At 42.7% G+C, this 19,180-nt stretch overlaps 2 protein-coding genes across 10 annotated transcripts in view; one reads left to right on the top strand and one right to left on the bottom strand.

Annotated features, from left to right (window-relative positions):
• The window catches only part of Pphln1 (periphilin 1), a 92,500-nt gene that overhangs the window by 57,226 nt on the left and 16,094 nt on the right, over nt 1-19,180 (bottom strand). For 5 of the 9 annotated variants that reach the window (XM_021182847.2, XM_021182846.2, XM_029469709.1 and 2 more), the window contains one exon: nt 9,245-9,306. In XM_021182847.2, coding sequence (XP_021038506.1) covers nt 9,245-9,306 — 62 coding nt within the window. Of the gene's footprint in view, nt 1-9,244; nt 9,307-12,579; nt 12,787-19,180 lie in introns of all 9 variants that reach the window. The other 4 variants (XM_021182843.2, XM_029469707.1, XM_029469708.1 and 1 more) reach the window with 1 other exon arrangement.
• Nucleotides 2,698-3,675, top strand: LOC110310149 (26S proteasome non-ATPase regulatory subunit 8). The gene has a single exon (XM_021182848.1). The coding sequence runs from the start codon at nt 2,728-2,730 to the stop codon at nt 3,595-3,597; it is 870 nt and encodes a 289-aa protein (XP_021038507.1). The 5' UTR covers nt 2,698-2,727; the 3' UTR covers nt 3,598-3,675.

Below are 19,180 nucleotides of genomic sequence, written 5' to 3'. Positions count from 1 at the left end.
AAAAAAAAAAAAAAAAAAAAAAGAAAAAGAAAGAAAAATATATTAAGAGTGTTGTGGCGAACACTTAATCCCAGCACTCCGATGGAGGGGGAGGAGGATCTCTGTTGAGTTTGAAGCAAGATGGTCTCTAAAGTTAAGTTCTAAGACAGCCAGGGCTACACAGAGAAACTGTATTAGAAGCAGGGGAGGGGGAAGGAGGAGAAAGAGGGAGAATAAGAAAGAGAGAAGGATATGCCTAAACAATCGTAATTAAAATATCAAAAGAATATCTAAAAAGCAGTAAGCTGACCCTCTCAAATACTATCCAGAGTCTTCTCTTCGTTTGGGAAAGGTAAGTGAAAAACAACAGAATCGACACAGGGTTATTTAGATCTGTAAGACTTTAAGACAAATCAACACAGGGTTATTTAGATCTGTAAGACTTTTGGACAAATGTGCCAGAAGGTTAAAGACCCACCAAGGTGCTCAAGGATCCATGAAGATCACAGATGAAGGCTATGTGTTTAATGCCAAAAGCTGGGCAACGGTGGAACAGAATCCAGCATTCTGGAACAGAAGGAAGTGGAATTCTATGCTAACCTGGGCTACACAAAGAGTGCTGGGAGTGGGGATGTAGAAATAGAGAGGGAAGGAATAAAGGGAGCAATGGGGGAGGAGGAGGAAAAGAAGAAACTACACACATAGGGCAGAACTCCGACTCACATTCCATTAGAGCTGAACCAGTCATGAGATCACACACCTAACTGCAGAGAAGGGCCAGGAAACATGGTCTATGTGCCTAAGATGTTGGAGAACATGTAACTGATGGATTAAATGAGAATGACCCCATAGGCTCGTGGATTTGAATGCTTGGTCCCTTGTTGGTGAACTATTTAGGAAGGATTGAGAGGTGTGGCCTTGTTGGAGGAATATGTCGCTTGGGGTGGTGAGGAAAGCCCACACCAACCCAGTCTCCCTCTGCTTCCATCTAGAGAGTAAGATTTGCAGGGTCAAGATGAACTGCATGAAGAATGTGAACAAATAAAGCAGATATTGATACTCAGGCTAGGTCTGAGATGGAGTTGTGCCCTAATCAGCTCATAAATGATATAATACTCCACAGATATTTGTAGAAGACATGGGATTTCTGGATCAAACTCAAGGACTTGGTTTCACAGCAGCAATCAGTAAGAGTGTTAGCATGGCACCATCAGTTCCCACTGGTGTCCATTCTAAATGTATGTCACGTGAACATCAGTCCCGGAGGGACTCTGAAGATTAGTAACTGCAAATACTACCCTAAGAACTACCCAAATAATGCATCAGTGCTCAGGCTCCTGAGCACCTTAGTAAGCCGTCTCAAAACAAGAGACTTAAAGGGGATAGTCTCTGCTGACAACTCAAAGCCAGGGCCCTCACTGACAGAAATTACAGTGCCACAAATTTATGGTCCTCAATGTAAGTAAATATAAAACAAACGGAGTTGTAAAAGAACAGGCACCTTTGTATATATGCATACCTAGCATATGTCTGGCCCTCAGAGCTCTGGAGACTACAAAGTCTAAGATCAAGGAACCAGCAGAGCTCATGTATAGCAAAGCCCTTCACCTTGGTTTGTAGTTAATTGTTTCCTTGTTATATCCTCATATGGAGAAGAGAGAATTAAGTCTCACTAATTCTTAATATAGATCCCAATCGCATTTACAAGAACTCAAGCACTATGCATGAAAAGCACCTACCTCCCAAAAGCATGACTTAAAAGCATCATGCTAGGGATTACAGTTTCATCCCGTAGGGCTTGGGATGTACCTCAGCCAGTAGGACACTTGTCTAGCACACTATTCTGGATTCTATCCCGAGGACAGCATAAATTAGGTGTACATACCTATAATCCCTGCACTAGAGAAATACAGGCAGCAAATAATAAAAATAAATCAGAAATTAAAAGCCACCCTCCATTATAGAGTAAGCTGAAGACCATCCTGAGCTACATGGACTAATTCAAAAACAAAGCAATACAAACAAAAAATAAATGAAATTAAAGTAACATAAGCTTCAAAACATGAATATGAAGGAAGGAAAAAATGTCTGTAACCACTTCAGCAAGTCATTCAGGCAAGAACAACTGATGTCATGAAGGTTTAGGAAAGCCTGAGAAAAGACTGGCAGTTGCACAGACTCAAAGCATAGCCTCAAAGGCCACTGCTGATTCCCAAGGGAAAATTAACTCACATTACTAGTGTCTGCAAATTTAGCTTCAACAAGTAACAAAAATCAATACAATAAAACAGCGAACCAATCAACATGTACAATCATCAATCAATCGTCCAATATGCGTGATCAGAAAATAATCAGAATATATGAAGATAGGACCAGACTAAAAGGCACCAGAATTATGGGATATGGTTATAACAGTTACATAAAGGAAATTGCAAACATATTTACATTAAGGAGGAGGAAAAGAAAAAGAACATCATCCAAGTTAAGAGTTAATTGTTTTTGTTTTTTAAATGAAAATACTCTTCAGGGCTGGAGAGATGACTCAGCGGTTAAGAGCACTGACTGCTCTTCCAGAGGTCCTGAGTTCAAATCCCAGCAACCACATGGTGGCTCACAACCATCTGTAATGAGATCTGATGCCCTTTTCTGGTGTGTCTGAAGACAGCTACAGTGTACTCATATAAATGAAATAAATCTTTTTTTAAAAAAAGAAAGAAGTCGGGTCGGCGGCTTGCCGCATCACGGAAGATGGCGGCCACAGCGGCTACGGTGAACGGGTCGACCACCGTCTCAAGCTCCGGACCCGCAGCCACCTCGGGCGGGATCCTGCAGGCAGCGGCCGGCATGTACGAGCAACTCAAGGACGAGTGGAACCGGAAGAGCCCGAACCTTAGTAAATGTGGAGAAGAACTGGGCCGCCTGAAGTTGGTTCTGCTGGAGCTCAATTTCCTGCCAACCACGGGGACCAAACTGACTAAACAGCAACTCATTCTGGCCCGTGACATTCTGGAGATCGGGGCCCAGTGGAGCATCCTGTGCAAAGACATTCCCTCCTTCGAGCGCTACATGGCCCAACTCAAATGCTACTACTTTGATTACAAAGAACAGCTTCCCGAGTCAGCCTATATGCACCAGCTCCTGGGCCTCAATCTCCTCTTCCTGCTATCTCAGAACCGAGTGGCTGAGTTCCACACAGAATTAGAACGATTACCTGCCAAGGACATCCAGACCAATGTCTACATCAAATACCCTGTGTCCCTCGAGCAATACCTCATGGAGGGTAGCTACAACAAGGTATTCCTGGCTAAGGGGAACATCCCTGCGGAAAGCTACACCTTCTTCATTGACATCCTGCTGGATACCATCAGGGATGAAATCGCAGGATGCATTGAGAAGGCCTATGAGAAAATCCTTTTTGCTGAGGCTACCCGGATCCTCTTCTTCAGCACACCCAAAAAGATGACAGACTATGCCAAGAAGCGAGGTTGGGTGCTGGGCCCTAACAACTACTACAGCTTTGCCAGCCAGCAGCAGAAGCCAGAAGACAGCACCATCCCCTCTACTGAACTGGCCAAACAAGTCATCGAGTATGCCCGGCAGCTGGAGATGATTGTCTGAGGCTTGAGCAGGGCGGTGGATATGGCTAGTCCAACAAACCTAGTATAGGCTGGCCTTCAATAAAGGCAGATTAACCTCTAATGGGCCCGAGTGACGGAGGAGATAATTGCTCCTGGAGATTTGGGAGTTTGGGAAGCGTTTGGGCTCCCTGGGCGAGCGTTTCCCAGTTGTCATTGCTCTGGGTTTTGAGGATAGATGCTCAGTGGCCCACAGGTTAGCACGGGCCCAGACTGAGGGACTCTTCTAGCCAGCTGTGGATGCGTTTTGGTATTTGGGCCGAGGGACTAGATTTTTTTTTCCAGTGAAGCACCATGTGTCTCAGTTTTAAAAAAATGTTGGCCATGGATTAAATAATTTTTAAAAAAAAAAAAAAAAGAAAATACCCTTCAGCTCTTGCATACTAACATCTGTGAAATCTAAAAGACTTGTTCCCTGTAGTTCAGACTCTTCATTTGACAACTTACTGGGGAAATCAAAGTCATGTTTCAAAAAGATACTACATACTGAGATCTGCTGCAACTGCTGCGACACTGTAAAACTCGTGTCTGGATAATGTGGCATTGTAGGCACACTGTGGACTATTATTTGAGCACTACCAAACAAACTCAATGAAACATAAAAATCTTGAAGGGTCTTTCACAAACAACTATTTTTTGAAAATGTAGGTCATGGTATATATATAACATGAATCTACCACACAAATTTAAAATTCTAAGTATTTATGAATGTGGACAAAAAAATACAGAATGTACATCAATATGTTAATGTGGCCATAGGGATTAGAAATTCATGTGTGACTTATAAATTAGCTTCTTTTTAAAAATACTCTTGAATTTTATATGAGTGTTGTATCCCTGTGCGTGCACTGTGTGGTGCCTGAAGCCTCCGAAGCCAAGCCCAAGGCCAGCTCCTGGGACTGTGAGGAAAGACAGCCTAGTTGCCATGGTGGTGCGTAAGTTCACCCTGGCCTCTGCAAAAGCAGAATGTGCTCTGACTGCCGAGCCACTTCTGCCATTTCCCCATTCGCTTATCCATCTCATTGTTCTTTCAAAACAGGGGATTAGCTGGAGAGAGGGTTCAGTGGTTAACTCTATGCTAAGTAAAAACCCAAGTTCAGTTCTGAGCACCCATGTCAGGAGGCTGGGAAGCAGCTCACAACGTTCTGCAATTCAAACTTCAGGAGGATGTGATATCCTCTTCTAGCTTCTATGAGCAGTGTGCAGGCATGAACAAATACATACATACACAGACAGACAGACAGACAGACAGACAGACAAACAGACAGACAGACAGACACACACACACAAAATTAAAAATTAAAAGTCATTTTTGAAAAGGATAGGGTCTAAGGTGAAGACAGCCTTGAATTCTCCATCCTTGTTGCACCTCCTACGCTCTGGGATTACAGGCTCACATTCAACTCATACCTGATTTTATTTCATTATGTGAAAGTCCGTACACACACAAGGGTAGAAAGGACAGTAAAAATTAAAACAGGAGCTGTTAATAAAAATGAACAGAGCTGGGTGTTGGTGGCACACACCTTCAGCATGTGGGAGGCAGAGGCACAGAGGCACAGAGGCAGAGAGGCAGAGAGAAAGGCAGAGAGGGAGAGAGGGAGAGAAGCAGTGAGGCAGGTCTGTCCACAGAATCCCAGGACAACCAGGACTATACAGACAGTCTGGAAAAAAGAAAAAGAGAAAAAAAGAAAATCCAAGACCTGTTTATAAATCCCTATAATAAACCATGAGCCAATCTAACACAAAAGCGAATTTTATGTCTTCTTACTCTCTAGGTCTTAATCAGAGACACTGCTGGGATATACTGAAGCTCAGCATTCCTTCTTTCTAAATCCTTGTCCCAGCAGTGTTTACTCAAGTTTCTTCTTTCTGCTTTGTAGGCACAGAATACACCATTGCTACAACTCAAACTTCCCCCAACTAGGCCTCTTCCTCCCCTTCACTCAGCCACTCCACTATTGCTGTCTGTGCTGCTGTCCCCCACATATGGTATTTTTATACTATTCACACTTTTTCAAGGCTATTTCCCCCCCACTTAACTCTTTATTCTTTCATGTTATCTTTAGAACCAGTTTACCAACTTCCATTATTTAAAATAGATAAAAAAACTGATTTTGTTTTTATAGAAATAATAAGTGGACAACCTGATGTTGGCAGAACTGACATCTTTATGGCATGGGCATGCTCCTCAGCCAAGAATGCCATGTGACACTCCACTGTCAGCCAGGACATTTCCTTTATCAGGCAATACCTTCCTTGTACTGGAGTATTTTAAATCTTTACTTGTTTATGTTTCTGACAGTTGATTTATTATTTGCTAATTTTCTAGAATTCCAATGGCCAGTAGACTTTCCTAGACTTTTGGCAAAAATTATTAATAGCTTTTTTTTTGGGGGGGGGGGGGGGTTTCAAGACAGGGTTTCTCTGTATAGCTCTGGCTGTCCTGGAACTCACTCTGTAGACCAGGCTGGCCTTGAACTCAGAAATCCACCTGCCTCTGCCTCCCGAGTGCTGGGATTAAAGGCGTGCGCCACTACCGCCCAGTCAATAGCATCTTTAAATAGTTTGCTGCTGTTCTTGTTTTTCATAATCCTACCCTTTATCACTCTTGCTATAGGAGCTGAGGTAAGTGCTAGCACAAGCAGGGCAAGCAGGAATCCAGTGTAGACAAACCCACTACCACCACTCAGAACAGCAAACACAAGTTCAAGTCAGTGGCCTTCTGCATATGCAGTTGGCTATCCATTGTGTACAGTCACTAATGCGGAATGTCTACAAACTCAGCCACTGCTCAGTATCTATTATTTCTATTGCTTCTTTGGGGACAGAATCTACTATAAATCTGAGCGTTCTTGCAGCTGTGTTTGCCAAACTGTAAGATTCAGACACCCACTGGTGCTGAGCAGCTTTACAGCTGGCCCAGAGATGATCACAGCACTACTCAATTAGCTACTCATTCAAGAAAAAGAAAGTAAAACCGGGCGTGGTGGCGCACGCACGCCTTTAATCCCAGCACCCGGGAGGCAGAGGCAGGCGGGTTTCTGAGTTCAAGGCCAGCCTGGTCTACAGAGTGAGTTCCAGGACAGCCAGGGCTACACAGAGAAACCCTGTCTCGAAAAACCAAAAGAAAAAGAAAAAGAAAGAGAACCTGTTTGTTTCTTCTTGTTAGGCAAGGTTCTGGGTCTTGATAATGGGTTCCTTACCCAAAGTGCAGCCAAGCTGTCATCTCTGTCTATTATATCCAGGATTTGGAGCGGATAACTGGCCTTCCCACACTGATCCCTCAGCTGACTGAGAATAGCGACTGACTTGCTTGGATCAAATGGATTTTAGTGTCTAATTCTGGAATTTATAGAATTGTGGCAGGTTTAGACCTTGCCATGGTAATGGAAGGTCAAGAAAACTTCGACTATCTCCTTCTCCCTCTCCCCCCCACCCCCAGGACTCTGTAACCATTACAAGTTGCTATGGCTAATGGGACCAATGAGGATGAAGGTGAGGGAGCCTGGAAAGAGGAGGACCCTGGAGCCTATGAAGGGTCTGACTTAGAGCCTAACCCCATAATTTCTACTTCCAGGGTCCCTATTGGGAGCTGTCTGTGTACACAGCTCTCTGTTGTTTGTGCACCCCTCATCTGCGGCTGATACATTGTGGTATCTCCTGTCAGCTCCTTCTCTAGTACAGGCTCCTCTTCTGTACCCTCACTACTTCCCTGCTGTTTGTGTATTGTCTCCCTCTTGTCTGCTGCTTTCCAGTCTTCTTTCTAGGACATACAATCCCTTGTCCATCCCATGGAGTGACCAGGCCCTCTCACCTATGACCCCTGCCCCTAAGAACAATATTCTAGGAGACTGGGGTTCTTTTCCCTTTACAATTCATAAGAGATAGTCAGCTTCTCTTACTGTGACAAATATATAAGAGAAAGTAACTTAAGGAAGGCATCATCCACTCCGGCTCACAATTTCAGGTATTAAGTTGGGGACACACCTAGTAACTCACTTCATCCAGTGAAGCCCCATTTTATAGTTTCTAGCATTTTCCTAAATAGCACCAGCAACTAGGAACCATGTATTCAACATATTAAGTTATGAGGGGCACTCCATAGCATCCTAGTCCCCAAAAGGTTCACATCCATCCCAGAATATGAAATGTATTCAATTCATTTCTAAGAGTTTCCCTGTGGTCTTATTTTTTGTGTGTTTTTTGTTTGTTTTGGAGACAGAGTTTCACTATCTAGCCCTGGCTGGTGAAGAACTCAGTATGAGGATAAGGCTGGCCTCAAAACTAAGAGACTAGCCATCCCCTGCCTCCTTGATTAAAGGAATCTACCACTATTTATAGTTATAACAGTTCTATCATTAAACAAATGTCTAAGAGGAAAATCTCTTCTGAGTTCCAAAGCAAACTCGTGAGCCCCTGAAAAATTCTGAAACTAAGTCACATACTTCCAATATAGAATGTCTGTGTGTGACTTTCCCTTCCTTTCCCCAAAGAAGACACTGATGACCAACGCAAACCAAAATCAGGGCTTACTGCAAACTCAGGTTCCGTACAAGACAGCTGTGTTACCCCAACGCCCACTTTAGCAGGGAGGACTGGAACTCCCTGCAGGACTCACAATCAATTCTGCCGGGACAGTTTGGCCTTGGCCAACCACTGTTCACTGTATATATATTAAGGGGAATGGCTTTGTGAACCTTGCCACCATCTGAGTTTCTTTGTTCTTGTATCAGTAGTTTTCTGAAGTTTATAAGACTCCCTTCTCCCAGAGAAAGAAGTTTTAAGTCAGAGGAAATAGCTAAGCAATACGGTGGTAAACAGGAAAATACCCATCCCAAAAGGAAAACACCGACTACAAAGAACCAAAGCAATGCAAGCCTGTCCTGTGGGTTGCCTACAGCTTTCCTCAACAAACGGTCCACATTCCTCATGTCTCCGAATTCCTGAAGTATCAGCAGCAGCAGCTCGGGCTTCACTCAATGGCTTCAAACCTTACCCTCTGGGGACAGGCAGGCACCAGCACTCTGACCTAGCCATACAGTGCCTGACCTCCTAGGGTGTCTTCTGAAATCTCAGTGGAAGTCTCTGGAGACTTCCTGAAAGTCTGTACCTGTCTAAAAAACCAGTTATGTGAATAATAGCAAGGTCAGCTACCAGCTTAACAAGCAACTGAGACTTCTGCCCAACAGCAGCAGCCTGAGTGCTGTAACAGTTGAGCACAGGAAAACTCAATAGTGGGATTAACAACTTTACTTGGGCACTAGTTGTATAGGAAGAAGAAAACAGAATACATAAATAGACAACCAGAGAAAATGCCTTATAATAGAAGACACCTCGTCAAACTGAGTACTTTCAAAGGCTACTTCTGGAGAAATAAAAAATTTACTTTCCAGTTATGCAAAACTACACCTCATAGTTCAAACTTATTTTGAAATATATTATCAATTATAAAATGTCAACCAATGAGGAACATCAGTTACTAGCTACATCACAGTCAAAAAGGGCACAATGCTTGCTGCTTTCAAATTCAAACCATAATGAAGCAGTTCGGCTGTGCATTTGATGTTATATTTCCATAGCACAGATGACAGAGTCGAGAATCAAAGGACTTATTTGTATCTACTTACCTGTAGTCAGGCTGCCGGCTTGTGGAATGATCATCTCTTAGCCATCTGTAGCCAGATTCATCCTGAAAAATACAAAGTAATAATGTGGGCTCTGGTCAGCCAGTGTCTTCTGAATAGCCTCTGAGGTAAAATTACAGTGAGAGTAAGATCACTTCTCTCGGGATGCCTGAACTTCTAAAAGAGAGGAAATAAAGACGCAAGTCAGCCATTCCGTCTACTAAAGACGACCAGGAACCTGAGGCACCACTTACCTGTGCTGTAAAAACTGCATTACGCCCTCAGGAGACTCCAGACTTAGTGCCACAGGCACACAGACAGACATGACAGCAGATCCTGATGTCTGAGTGCACCCTGCTCAGCCTTTTTCCTTCCCGAGCTCTCTCACCAATGTTCATGCTCAAGTTCAAGGAAGAACTTGGAGCTCTCTCCACTTGTTTCCTTTTCTCATTTACCACTCAATAAAGGCATAATTAGAAGCAATCTAGCAAGAATTATCTCTGATAAGCAATATTAATATTATATGTGAAAAAAAATTTTAAATTGATCAAGTGAAGCACATTTTGTCCTTTAAGACACAAGGGGCTGGAAAGATGGCTCAGCAGTTAAGGGCACTGACTGCTCTTCCAGGGGTTCTGAGTTCAATTCCCAGCAACCACATGGTGGTTCACAACCATCTCTTCTGGTGTGTCTGAAGAGAGCAACAGTATACTCACATACATTAAAAAATATCTTAAAAAAAAAAAAAAAGACTCCTGCACAAAGAGACATTAAAAACAAACTACAGGCACTAGAGAGATGGCTCAGCAGTTAAGAATATTGATTGTTCTTCCCGAGGTCCAGAGTTCAAGTCCCCAGCTTCACATGGTGGCTCACAACCATCTGTAATGGGATCTGATGTGTGTATGTAAAGATAAAGCACACATATATATGAAAAAAATAAGTAACTATTAAGAAGGAAAAAACCCCAACCATATGGAGCTGGAGAGATGGCTCCGTGATAAAGACCACTTGCTATTCTTGCAGAGAGCCTAGGTGTGATTCTCAGCACCCAGAGGTGGCCCACACCCAGCTGCTAACTCGGGTCCAGGAGATCCGACGCCACCTTCTGGCCTCTATGGGAACTGAACATACACATGCAAGAAAAACATGCATATGATAACATATAAGCTTGGCATGGTGGCACATGCTGTTAATCTCAGCACTCCAGAGGTAGAGGCAGAGGCAGATTTCTGTGAGTTCAAGACCAGCCTGGTCTACATAGCAAGTTCCAGGACAGCAAGGGCTATATTGATACTGTCTCAAGAAAACTAAAAAGAGACGGGCGTGGTGGCGCACTCCTTTAATCCCAGCACTGAGGAGGCAGAGGAAGGAGGATTTCTGAGTTTGAGGCCAGCCTGGTCTACAAAGTGAGTTCCAGGACAGCCAGGGCTATACAGAGAAACCCTGTCTGGAAAAACCAAAATAATAATAACAATAATAATAATAATGAAAACTAAGAAATAAAAAAATAAATAACACAACATGCAAATTATTTACAGTAAGAGACTGATATTGCTAAAATATTATTTTTCATTTTCCCATTCAACATTATAAACCCAACACTTTTATAAATAAAATGTGTCCATATTTTCTTTTTCAATTTTAAATATAATCAGGGAAAAATAAAAAACTCCATAGCAATAATAATAAAACCCTGGATCCAGTAAGTATGTATTAGTGTTCTAAAAGTTCTAAGGACCATAGGTGTGCCAGTTGGTTATGTGAAGAGAAAAAAAGTTACCTAAAGTCTAAGAACAAGAACAAGATTTTGTGCTAACATGGCTTTGTTTTGTGGTCTTGAGGATTGAACCACAGGCTTCCTGACGTGCAGAGCAAGAGCTCTCACCACTGAACGGAGCCAGCTCAGACAACTTGGGAGGATGAATGGAGCACCTGTGCTGCTCCTGAACCCTCACTGTCGGCTTTCAGACAAGGCTCATGCTCATGTCAGACACCAGCCAGAGAAAACCAAACTCCTCATATGGACACAAGAGTACTCATGAAACAGCCAAGAAATGCTCGTGCTGCAACTAAATCCTTTCTCCCGGAGACTACCTGCAGGATGGGTCTCAGTAACACCCAGTATCCCTCGTACAGAAATGCTTCCTTCCCAGCATCTAGCCCCTCCCTCCCTAAAGGAACAGCATGGCACTATGAATAAGCACAATGGCAGGCACTATGGTAAGGAAGGATGCTGTGGCACTGCAAACTTCCTCCACAGTCACCAGAAACCACTACCAAGGCCTATCTCTCTCCACTTTAGAACCGTCAGAGCCACAGCGTGAGCCACCACGAGACCTGAGGTGCACAGAAACTAACCTGAGGAATCACCTCCACCTCTCCAACTGAGGCCAACTGAGGTCAAACATACAGTGACTGACCATGCTACTGGTTACCAGGTCATAGATCAGAGAGAAGGAGAAGAAAGAAAAAGATGAACTGTGTACAAGAATATTGTAATTTGCAAGCTAGGACATAATTGCCTCCAACCTGTCAATAAAACAAACTATGAAAACTTTAAATACCTTCTAGATTATCAAAACCACATTAAATCTAAGTAGCTAACATTTTAAGTGTTTATTATCTGAAACCTGGCTTTACTGCCTTAGTAAAGCTCTTAAAAGCAGACAGACCTTAAGAATGTGAACGAAAAGTGAGACTGTCAGCTTAAGCCCATCTCCAGATGTGGTTTTCATGCTAGAATACAGAAATTATAAGCACAACGTGACAAGTGTTGACACCGGCTCATCACTGACTATCAGGTGTGAGTCTGCAAATCCCTGCAAGTTTAAGTTAAAAAGTGAATGAAGCATAGGCTAGGTAGACAGCTAGCTCAGTAGAGTGCTTACCCAGTGCAAGGGAGGCCTCGGCCTGGCTACCCAGCACCGCACAAAGCCAATCACACGGGAAGTGTTAATGTCACTCCGAGCTATCTGGGATTCTTCTTCACTGCCCAGAAGACCCTTGACTACGAGTACCCTCTGGAGCTGTAGCCGGCAGCCAACAGCATCTAACAGGAAGGGTAGCCAAGCTCTGAAAACCTAGCCACTCCAGCACCCAGGAGGCTGAGACAGGAGGACAGCAAGCACCAGGCAGGCCAGACCTATACAGTGAGACCCTAGTGTAAAAGGGAGTTGGGGTGGGGGAGGGAAGCAGAACACAAGCATCAGGCTCTCCGAGTTTCACCCTATCACAAGCACCATGACTCCACTTCAGAGACCTGCACATAGACTTTAGTTACATGAATTTTATACTTGAAAGAAAGAACAATTAGTACACGGGGGAAATTTACATACTCCACTGTGAGATGGGCCACTTCTTCGATCATGAGAAAAACTGCGGCCCTCGTCACATACTCGGCAATCAACATGACTGTAATATCTACTGTAGCCTCCTTCATCAGGTCTGGCTAGCAGAGGCGGTCTCTTGTCTAGCAGAGGTGGTCTCTTGTCTAGCAGAGGTGGTCTCTTTGGCACAACATTAACTACTCTATGGTAGCCATCCTAAAACAGACAAAAAGAAATATAGAGACATCACTAATTTCTCTATTTGGTTTTGGAAAAGTTTCTTATAAGCACAGGAGTTCTTAACCATAATTCAACAGAGTAAATGCAAACCAACAAAAACACACGAATGAAAAATGTGGCCATAGCTAATAGCAACATCTTCATATAGATAAATGGAAATAAAATATTTCAATGAGAAACATTCAAACATGTATAATAACACACAACAATACAAGATGGTGATCCTAAGAAGGGGGGCTGGAGCACTTGCGGGTTTCTCAAAGGATCTACGTTTGGTTCCCAGTACTCAGACGGTGGCTCACAGCTGTCTGTAAAATCAAGCCCAGGGAATATGACATCCTCTTCTGGCCCCTATGGATGGGTACTGTATCCACATAGTGCATACACATGCAAGCAAACACTTGTACACATAAAATTACACATAAAACAAACCTAAATCATGTCGTGTAAGTAAAACAAGTCATTTTAACAACTACGGCTGCACACAACCAGGTTACAGCAGTGTTGTCCCTAATGACAATGAGGAAATTTCGGTCTACTTTGCTTATTCTATTTAGTACACACAAACAGGGCTTGTGCCCATAACCCTGCAAACAGGGATGGGCAGATACCCAACTAGAAAGAGCAAAAGGAAGCATTTTGGTCTTTCCCAGAAGCTCTAGAGAGATATCTTTAGCTTTTTACATTCTAATTTGTAAAATTAGAACTAGTTTCTAAAGCTATACAGTCTAGATGATTTGAAATATTCAGAAACGTGTCAGGGGTTGCAGGGATAGCCTAGTGGTAAAAGGCACTGAGTGCTCTTTCACAGTGTCCAGTCAGTTTCAGCACATAGTCACTCGCAGCAGTCGAGAACTCTAGCTCCAGGGGGACTGAAGCTCTCATGACTCCCTTGGGCACTGCATGCATATGCTGCACAGATTTATTACATGCATGCAAAATACCCATACACATAAAAAATAAGATAATGTTTTAGTCACTGAGAAGGATTTTGTGGGATTTGAGGGGTGGAAAAGAAAACAAAGTCTGTCTTATGTTAATAGCTAATATGAAATAGAACTATTAGGGTAAGATGTACAGAATGGGCCATAATCTGACCTAATCTTGCTAAGGAACATCCACAGACAGATTTTTGTTTTGTTGAGACATGTTCTCACTATGCAGTCCAGGATGGCCTCCACCACAGTATTGGGTTTTGAGGCATGGGTCTCGTGCTATAGCCAAGAGTGTCCTGGAACAGCAACAAGCCCTGTCTTAGCCTCTTGAGTGCTAGAACTACAGGTGCCTTAGCATGCATACAATAAATAAATCAATTTTAAAAAATAATCCATTATCTTCATTTTCCATATATTCCAATTTTTAAAACTCTACTATGAAACAATTTTCATTTTAGAAAGTAAAAGCATCAACTAAATGGTTGAATAATTTGATACACAATTCTGTATTATACTTTCCACACAAATATTAAATCTCATAATTAACTGGATCCAAATGAAATCACTTAGGATATTTATTTCACAGTATTTCTTGAGATTAGGGTAGCATACAGTCATAAAGCAGGGGTTAACATTCATAAGGCCCTACATTAATCCATAAAACAAAACCCACCAATTTCCTAATGGATCATTAAATATATGTGAATGTACAATAACATGATGGTTTTTATTTTTAATATTTTTAATATATGGTGGAAGAGGCCCACATGCTTGCCATAATTTGTTTGTAGAGGTCAGAGGAGAATTTTCAAGTCAGTTCTTCAAATTCACCATGTGGTTCCTAGAGATGGATCCCAGGTAGTCAGGTTTGGTCGCAAGTACTTTTACCCACTGAGCCACTATGCCATCCTATAGAAAATGTTTTGTTTAAAGTTAAAATATTATGTAATGTCCTTTCTTAAACATCTTTATCGTTTGAGACACAACAAATGTTTATCTTTATTTGAAACATGAATAGTGGATTTACTTCAAAATACCCTCCAAAAGGGAGCCAGTGATCAAGAACACAGGCTGCTATTTATTCTAAAGAGCCTGCGACCAGTTCCTAGTACCCACACACAGTGGTTCTCAACCGTCTCTATGTAACTCTTGTCCCAGGGGCTCCAACACCCTCTTCTGATCTTAAGCACCAGGTATGCACACATGGTCACAAACATAGATGCAGACAAAACACTAATACACATGAAAGCTTTAAAATGAGTTAGAATAACCTGGAAGAGAGGCAAATAGAAAAGTAAAATACAACTAACCAAAGCAGACAATTGCTGCTTTCTTGGCACATACTTTGGGAGTTGTTATCTTGCCTTGTGGGAAGCCACATGTGCCGTTGCAGAGTGGTGCAGGCTTCTGCTGGCCACCACGCATAAGTTTGAGCAAACGACCAATGCTTACTTATGCAGTCAAGTTTTTCACCAAAACACTGCCTGGCCCGGGCATGATAATGAGGCTCTGCAAAGTACTAAGAGAATAACCAATCAGATGTGAGACATGCAAATGAGGTATGTTAATGAGGTTCTGTGAGATACTGAAAGTAGCCAATCAGATGAGGAACATGCAAATGAGGTATAGTGCATAACCAATCCGGGTGTGAGACATGCCTCTCCTAGGCCTATATAAGCAGCACCAGTTCTGGGCTCGGGGTCTATTCGCCTCTACAATCAAGCTCTCCCAATAAACGTATGCAGAAGGATCCTGTTGCAGCTTCGTTCTTGCTGGTCAAGTCAGACGCGCAAGATTGCCTACTTTTAAATACTTGATTTTTTTTTTTAATTTATAAAGAGCCAAACACAAGATAAACATGGTTAGACATGCCTCTAGTCCCTTAATTTATGATATATATTATAAAATATGCTATAGTGTGTACACACACACACACACACAAAACACAGTGATTCAGAGGGACATTGGACAACAGATCAAAATATTCTAAGTTGGCCCTACCATCCAGATATAAGTCATCATAGAATTTGGCCAAAACAGGTTTTTTGCTTTTTTTTTTTTTCTGGCAAGAATCACAAAAGAATATTAAGGCCCCAAAATTCTGTCAGTCAAGAAATTTAAGCATGCTATGTGCACTCTCCTTTGGGACACCTACTTTATGTCACTCATTCCCAGATGACCCATGTCCTCCATCCCCTAGGCGCACCCTGACCTCTTCTACACTTCTTGTGTAATTTACCATCGTAGACTAGCCTTCCCTGCCATCACTGCAAAGATACATAGGCCAGCATCCTCCTCCTAGCCAACCTCCAAACAACTACACACTTCCACATCACATCTAACCTTCCCACCCAGACCTACCAACCTCCACACTCCTACGTGGAAAAGGAAACATCCTATATACCACTCCAGTCCCCTCTGCCACCTGTCTACATTCTAACCAAGCGACACTCAATCTCCAGACCCATGCCACCACAGCATCCTCTTCTCCATAGCCCTGCTCCTTCAATAATAGACCTAAAACTCTATATGGAGACAAAGAAAGCCTATATGCCCAGATCTCAGAGAATACTAACAATATGAAAGATCAAGACAACATCTTCCCTCCAGAACTGACCAGTTCTGTAGAAAGGTTTACCTATGGACCCCAGTACACTGAAATTAGAAGAACAGTCATAAACCATAAACCACCTGGAAGAACACAAAGAATTTCAAGAAGACACAAACAGCTCAGTGAGATGAAGGAGAAAGAGCTTAAGAAGAATAAACACCTGAGTGTTGCCCAAGACAAGGCTGATAGAAATGGCAAAGACAATCCAGGGCAGGAAAATGGAATAATAAAGAAATAGAAACACTGAAGAGGACTCAAGCTAAAATGAAGATGGAACTGAAAAATAAAAAATCAACTAGAAAACTCAAAGGGCCTTACAATCTTAATCATCAGAACAGAATATCAGGTCTCGAAGATAAAATAGAGACCCTAGATCAAATAAGTAGAAACAATGAAAAAGATATTAAAAACATAAAAGGGATACAGAAAATGTGGGACAGCAATAAAAAACAAACCTTTGGATTACAGGCATAGACCAGGTAGAAACTGTAAGTCAGCCCCATTTAAATGTTTGCCTTTTAGAAGAGTTGCCTCGGTCATGGTGTCTCTTCCCAGCAATGACTCCCTAACTAAGACAGGGGCTGATAAGAAAGCAGAGCATAAGTTACAAAAGCACTTCTGGATGAGCTTTCCCCAGGCGGACAAAGGAGTTATCCCCCAGATCAAGTCACTGGACATCCTTGGGGTCCCTCCAAGTGTTTCTTCTGTAATAACAACTGTCCTGGCTACTTTCGCTTGATTAAAGTGTTTATGTACAGGAACTCTTGGAGACACACTACTGAACCCAGCTTCTGGCCTTCAGTGATTTGTTTGCCAAGTTCAGCCAAGTTGCTGGGTCTGGCAGTAGGCAGGCCTCTTATTCCACTAGTGTATTATATGAACAGTTCACACATTCTCCTGTTAGACATTCAGGCTGCTGACAGCTTGACGCTCTTACCAACGCTGTTTATAAACAAACATGCAATATGCCTTTAAATTAATGTTAGAAGACCTCTGTTTCGAAGATGGCCTAGTCGGCCATCATTGGGAAGAGAGGCCCCTTGGTCTTGCAAACTTTATATACCCCAGTACAGAGGAACGCCAGGGCCAAGAAGTGGGAGTGAGTGGGGAGGGTATAAGGGACTTTTGGGATAGCATTTGAAATGCAAATGAAGAAAATATCTAATAAAAAATTTAAAAAAGACCTCTGGTTCATAAGCAAGGGTTCTAGAACTTTCTTCTATGTGTATGTGTGTGCCTCACTAAGTGCCAGAGGTCAGAGGCCATCGGCTCTCTTGGAGCTGGAGTTACATACAGGTGGCTGTGAGCTGCCTGACCTGAGTCCTCCAGTCACCTGTATTGAGTCCTCTGGAAGAGCAGTACCTGCTCTTACCACAGAGCCAGCTCTCCAGCCCGAGAACTGTATATACAGGGTAGGCTTTTAACTAAGTCCAGCATTAGAAACAATAGGTGCATTTGCAATTTCTTCTGCTAAACACTTTTCTGCAAATTTCAATGTGTCCGTTAAAATCAGGCCTGAGTGTAAAATTACTTTTCACAAGGTAGATGACTGTAAGCACTGTTCAACTCTCCAGAGGCTGAAAAAGAAATTTCTTTTTCCTGAACAGAAATCAACACAGCAGGAAGAGGCACCTGTGACTTTGTCCTTAACTGAAATCACCAGTATAGTTAAATCAGGTGTGGCAGTTTGAATTTGGCGTCCTCAGCTGCAGGCATTTAAACGCTTACCTCTAGCTGGTGGCGCTTTCTGGGAAGGCTAAGTGTTGAGAGTTTAAAAGACTGCCATTTTAGGACCATTTTTTTCTCTCTGCTCTGTCCTTACAATTAAAGATTTAGCTCTCAGCTTGCTATTCCAGCCACCATGTTTGCCAACTTCTCTGTCATTTTTTGATCTTAGATACTTCTGGTACTATAAGCAAACCCTTCCTTGTGTAAACTGCTTTGGCCATGGAAAGTTTTTTTTTTTTTTTTCCCCAGAGTGTGGAAAGGCCATGGCCATCTGTCCACACAGCTGGGTCACTGTGCTCATCAGAAACCCCTTTCCCAAGCTCTTGATATTTACCTACCTACTGCTCTAGCTTAAGCCTCCTGCTGGGGGTCATCTCTTGTGCACTGTGTGGAAGCACCACATGTCAATCAATAAAAAGCCTATGGATAGAGGGGTAGACTAGGAAGACTAGGCAGGGGGATCTCCAGCAGAGAGAGGGGAACTATGGGAAAGAGTCAAGCATGGGAAGATCCCACACTCGAGCTCAGTGGCAGTCGGGCTTGGGAGAGGTGACAAACCACACGGCAGACATAGACTAGTATAAACGAGTTAGGAAAAATTACAAGCTAGTTGGCGAACAAACTTATCTTATGGCCTAGTTATTTATTCATAACAAGACTCTGAGTCACTATTCCGGAACTTGGACCTGATGGAAAAGCTTGCAGTTACACAGTTACAGTCTCCGATTAAAGCACTAGACCTTATTAAATGCTGCGATAAAACACATAATGCCTAGTACCTGACCCACCACCTGCCCTTTTCTTTGTTGAGGTGTTTGGGATCAGTTCAGGAGACCAGGAATGTTAGGGAAGCACTAACTACGTTACATCCTCTGCCCTTCGATTCTAATTCTCAGACTTTACACTGTGACTACTCAACACCTAACATCAACAATGTGGCCATTCTAAGCACTCTGTGCTCCAAAACACCAACTGCCTCTCCTTCTACCAGGACGGCCTTAGTCCTCAAGCTGTTATCCCTTGTCCCCCTCCATCTGTTATACCACTCCCCCTCTCAGGTTTCTCTTCTTCTTTTTTTTTTTTTTTTTCCGGTTTT

This window comes from Mus caroli, chromosome 15, assembly GCF_900094665.2.
Source record: "Mus caroli chromosome 15, CAROLI_EIJ_v1.1, whole genome shotgun sequence".
NCBI lineage: Eukaryota > Metazoa > Chordata > Mammalia > Rodentia > Muridae > Mus > Mus caroli.
The sequence above is the reverse complement of the archived record's forward strand: the minus strand, read 5'-3'. Positions and strand labels throughout refer to the sequence as shown.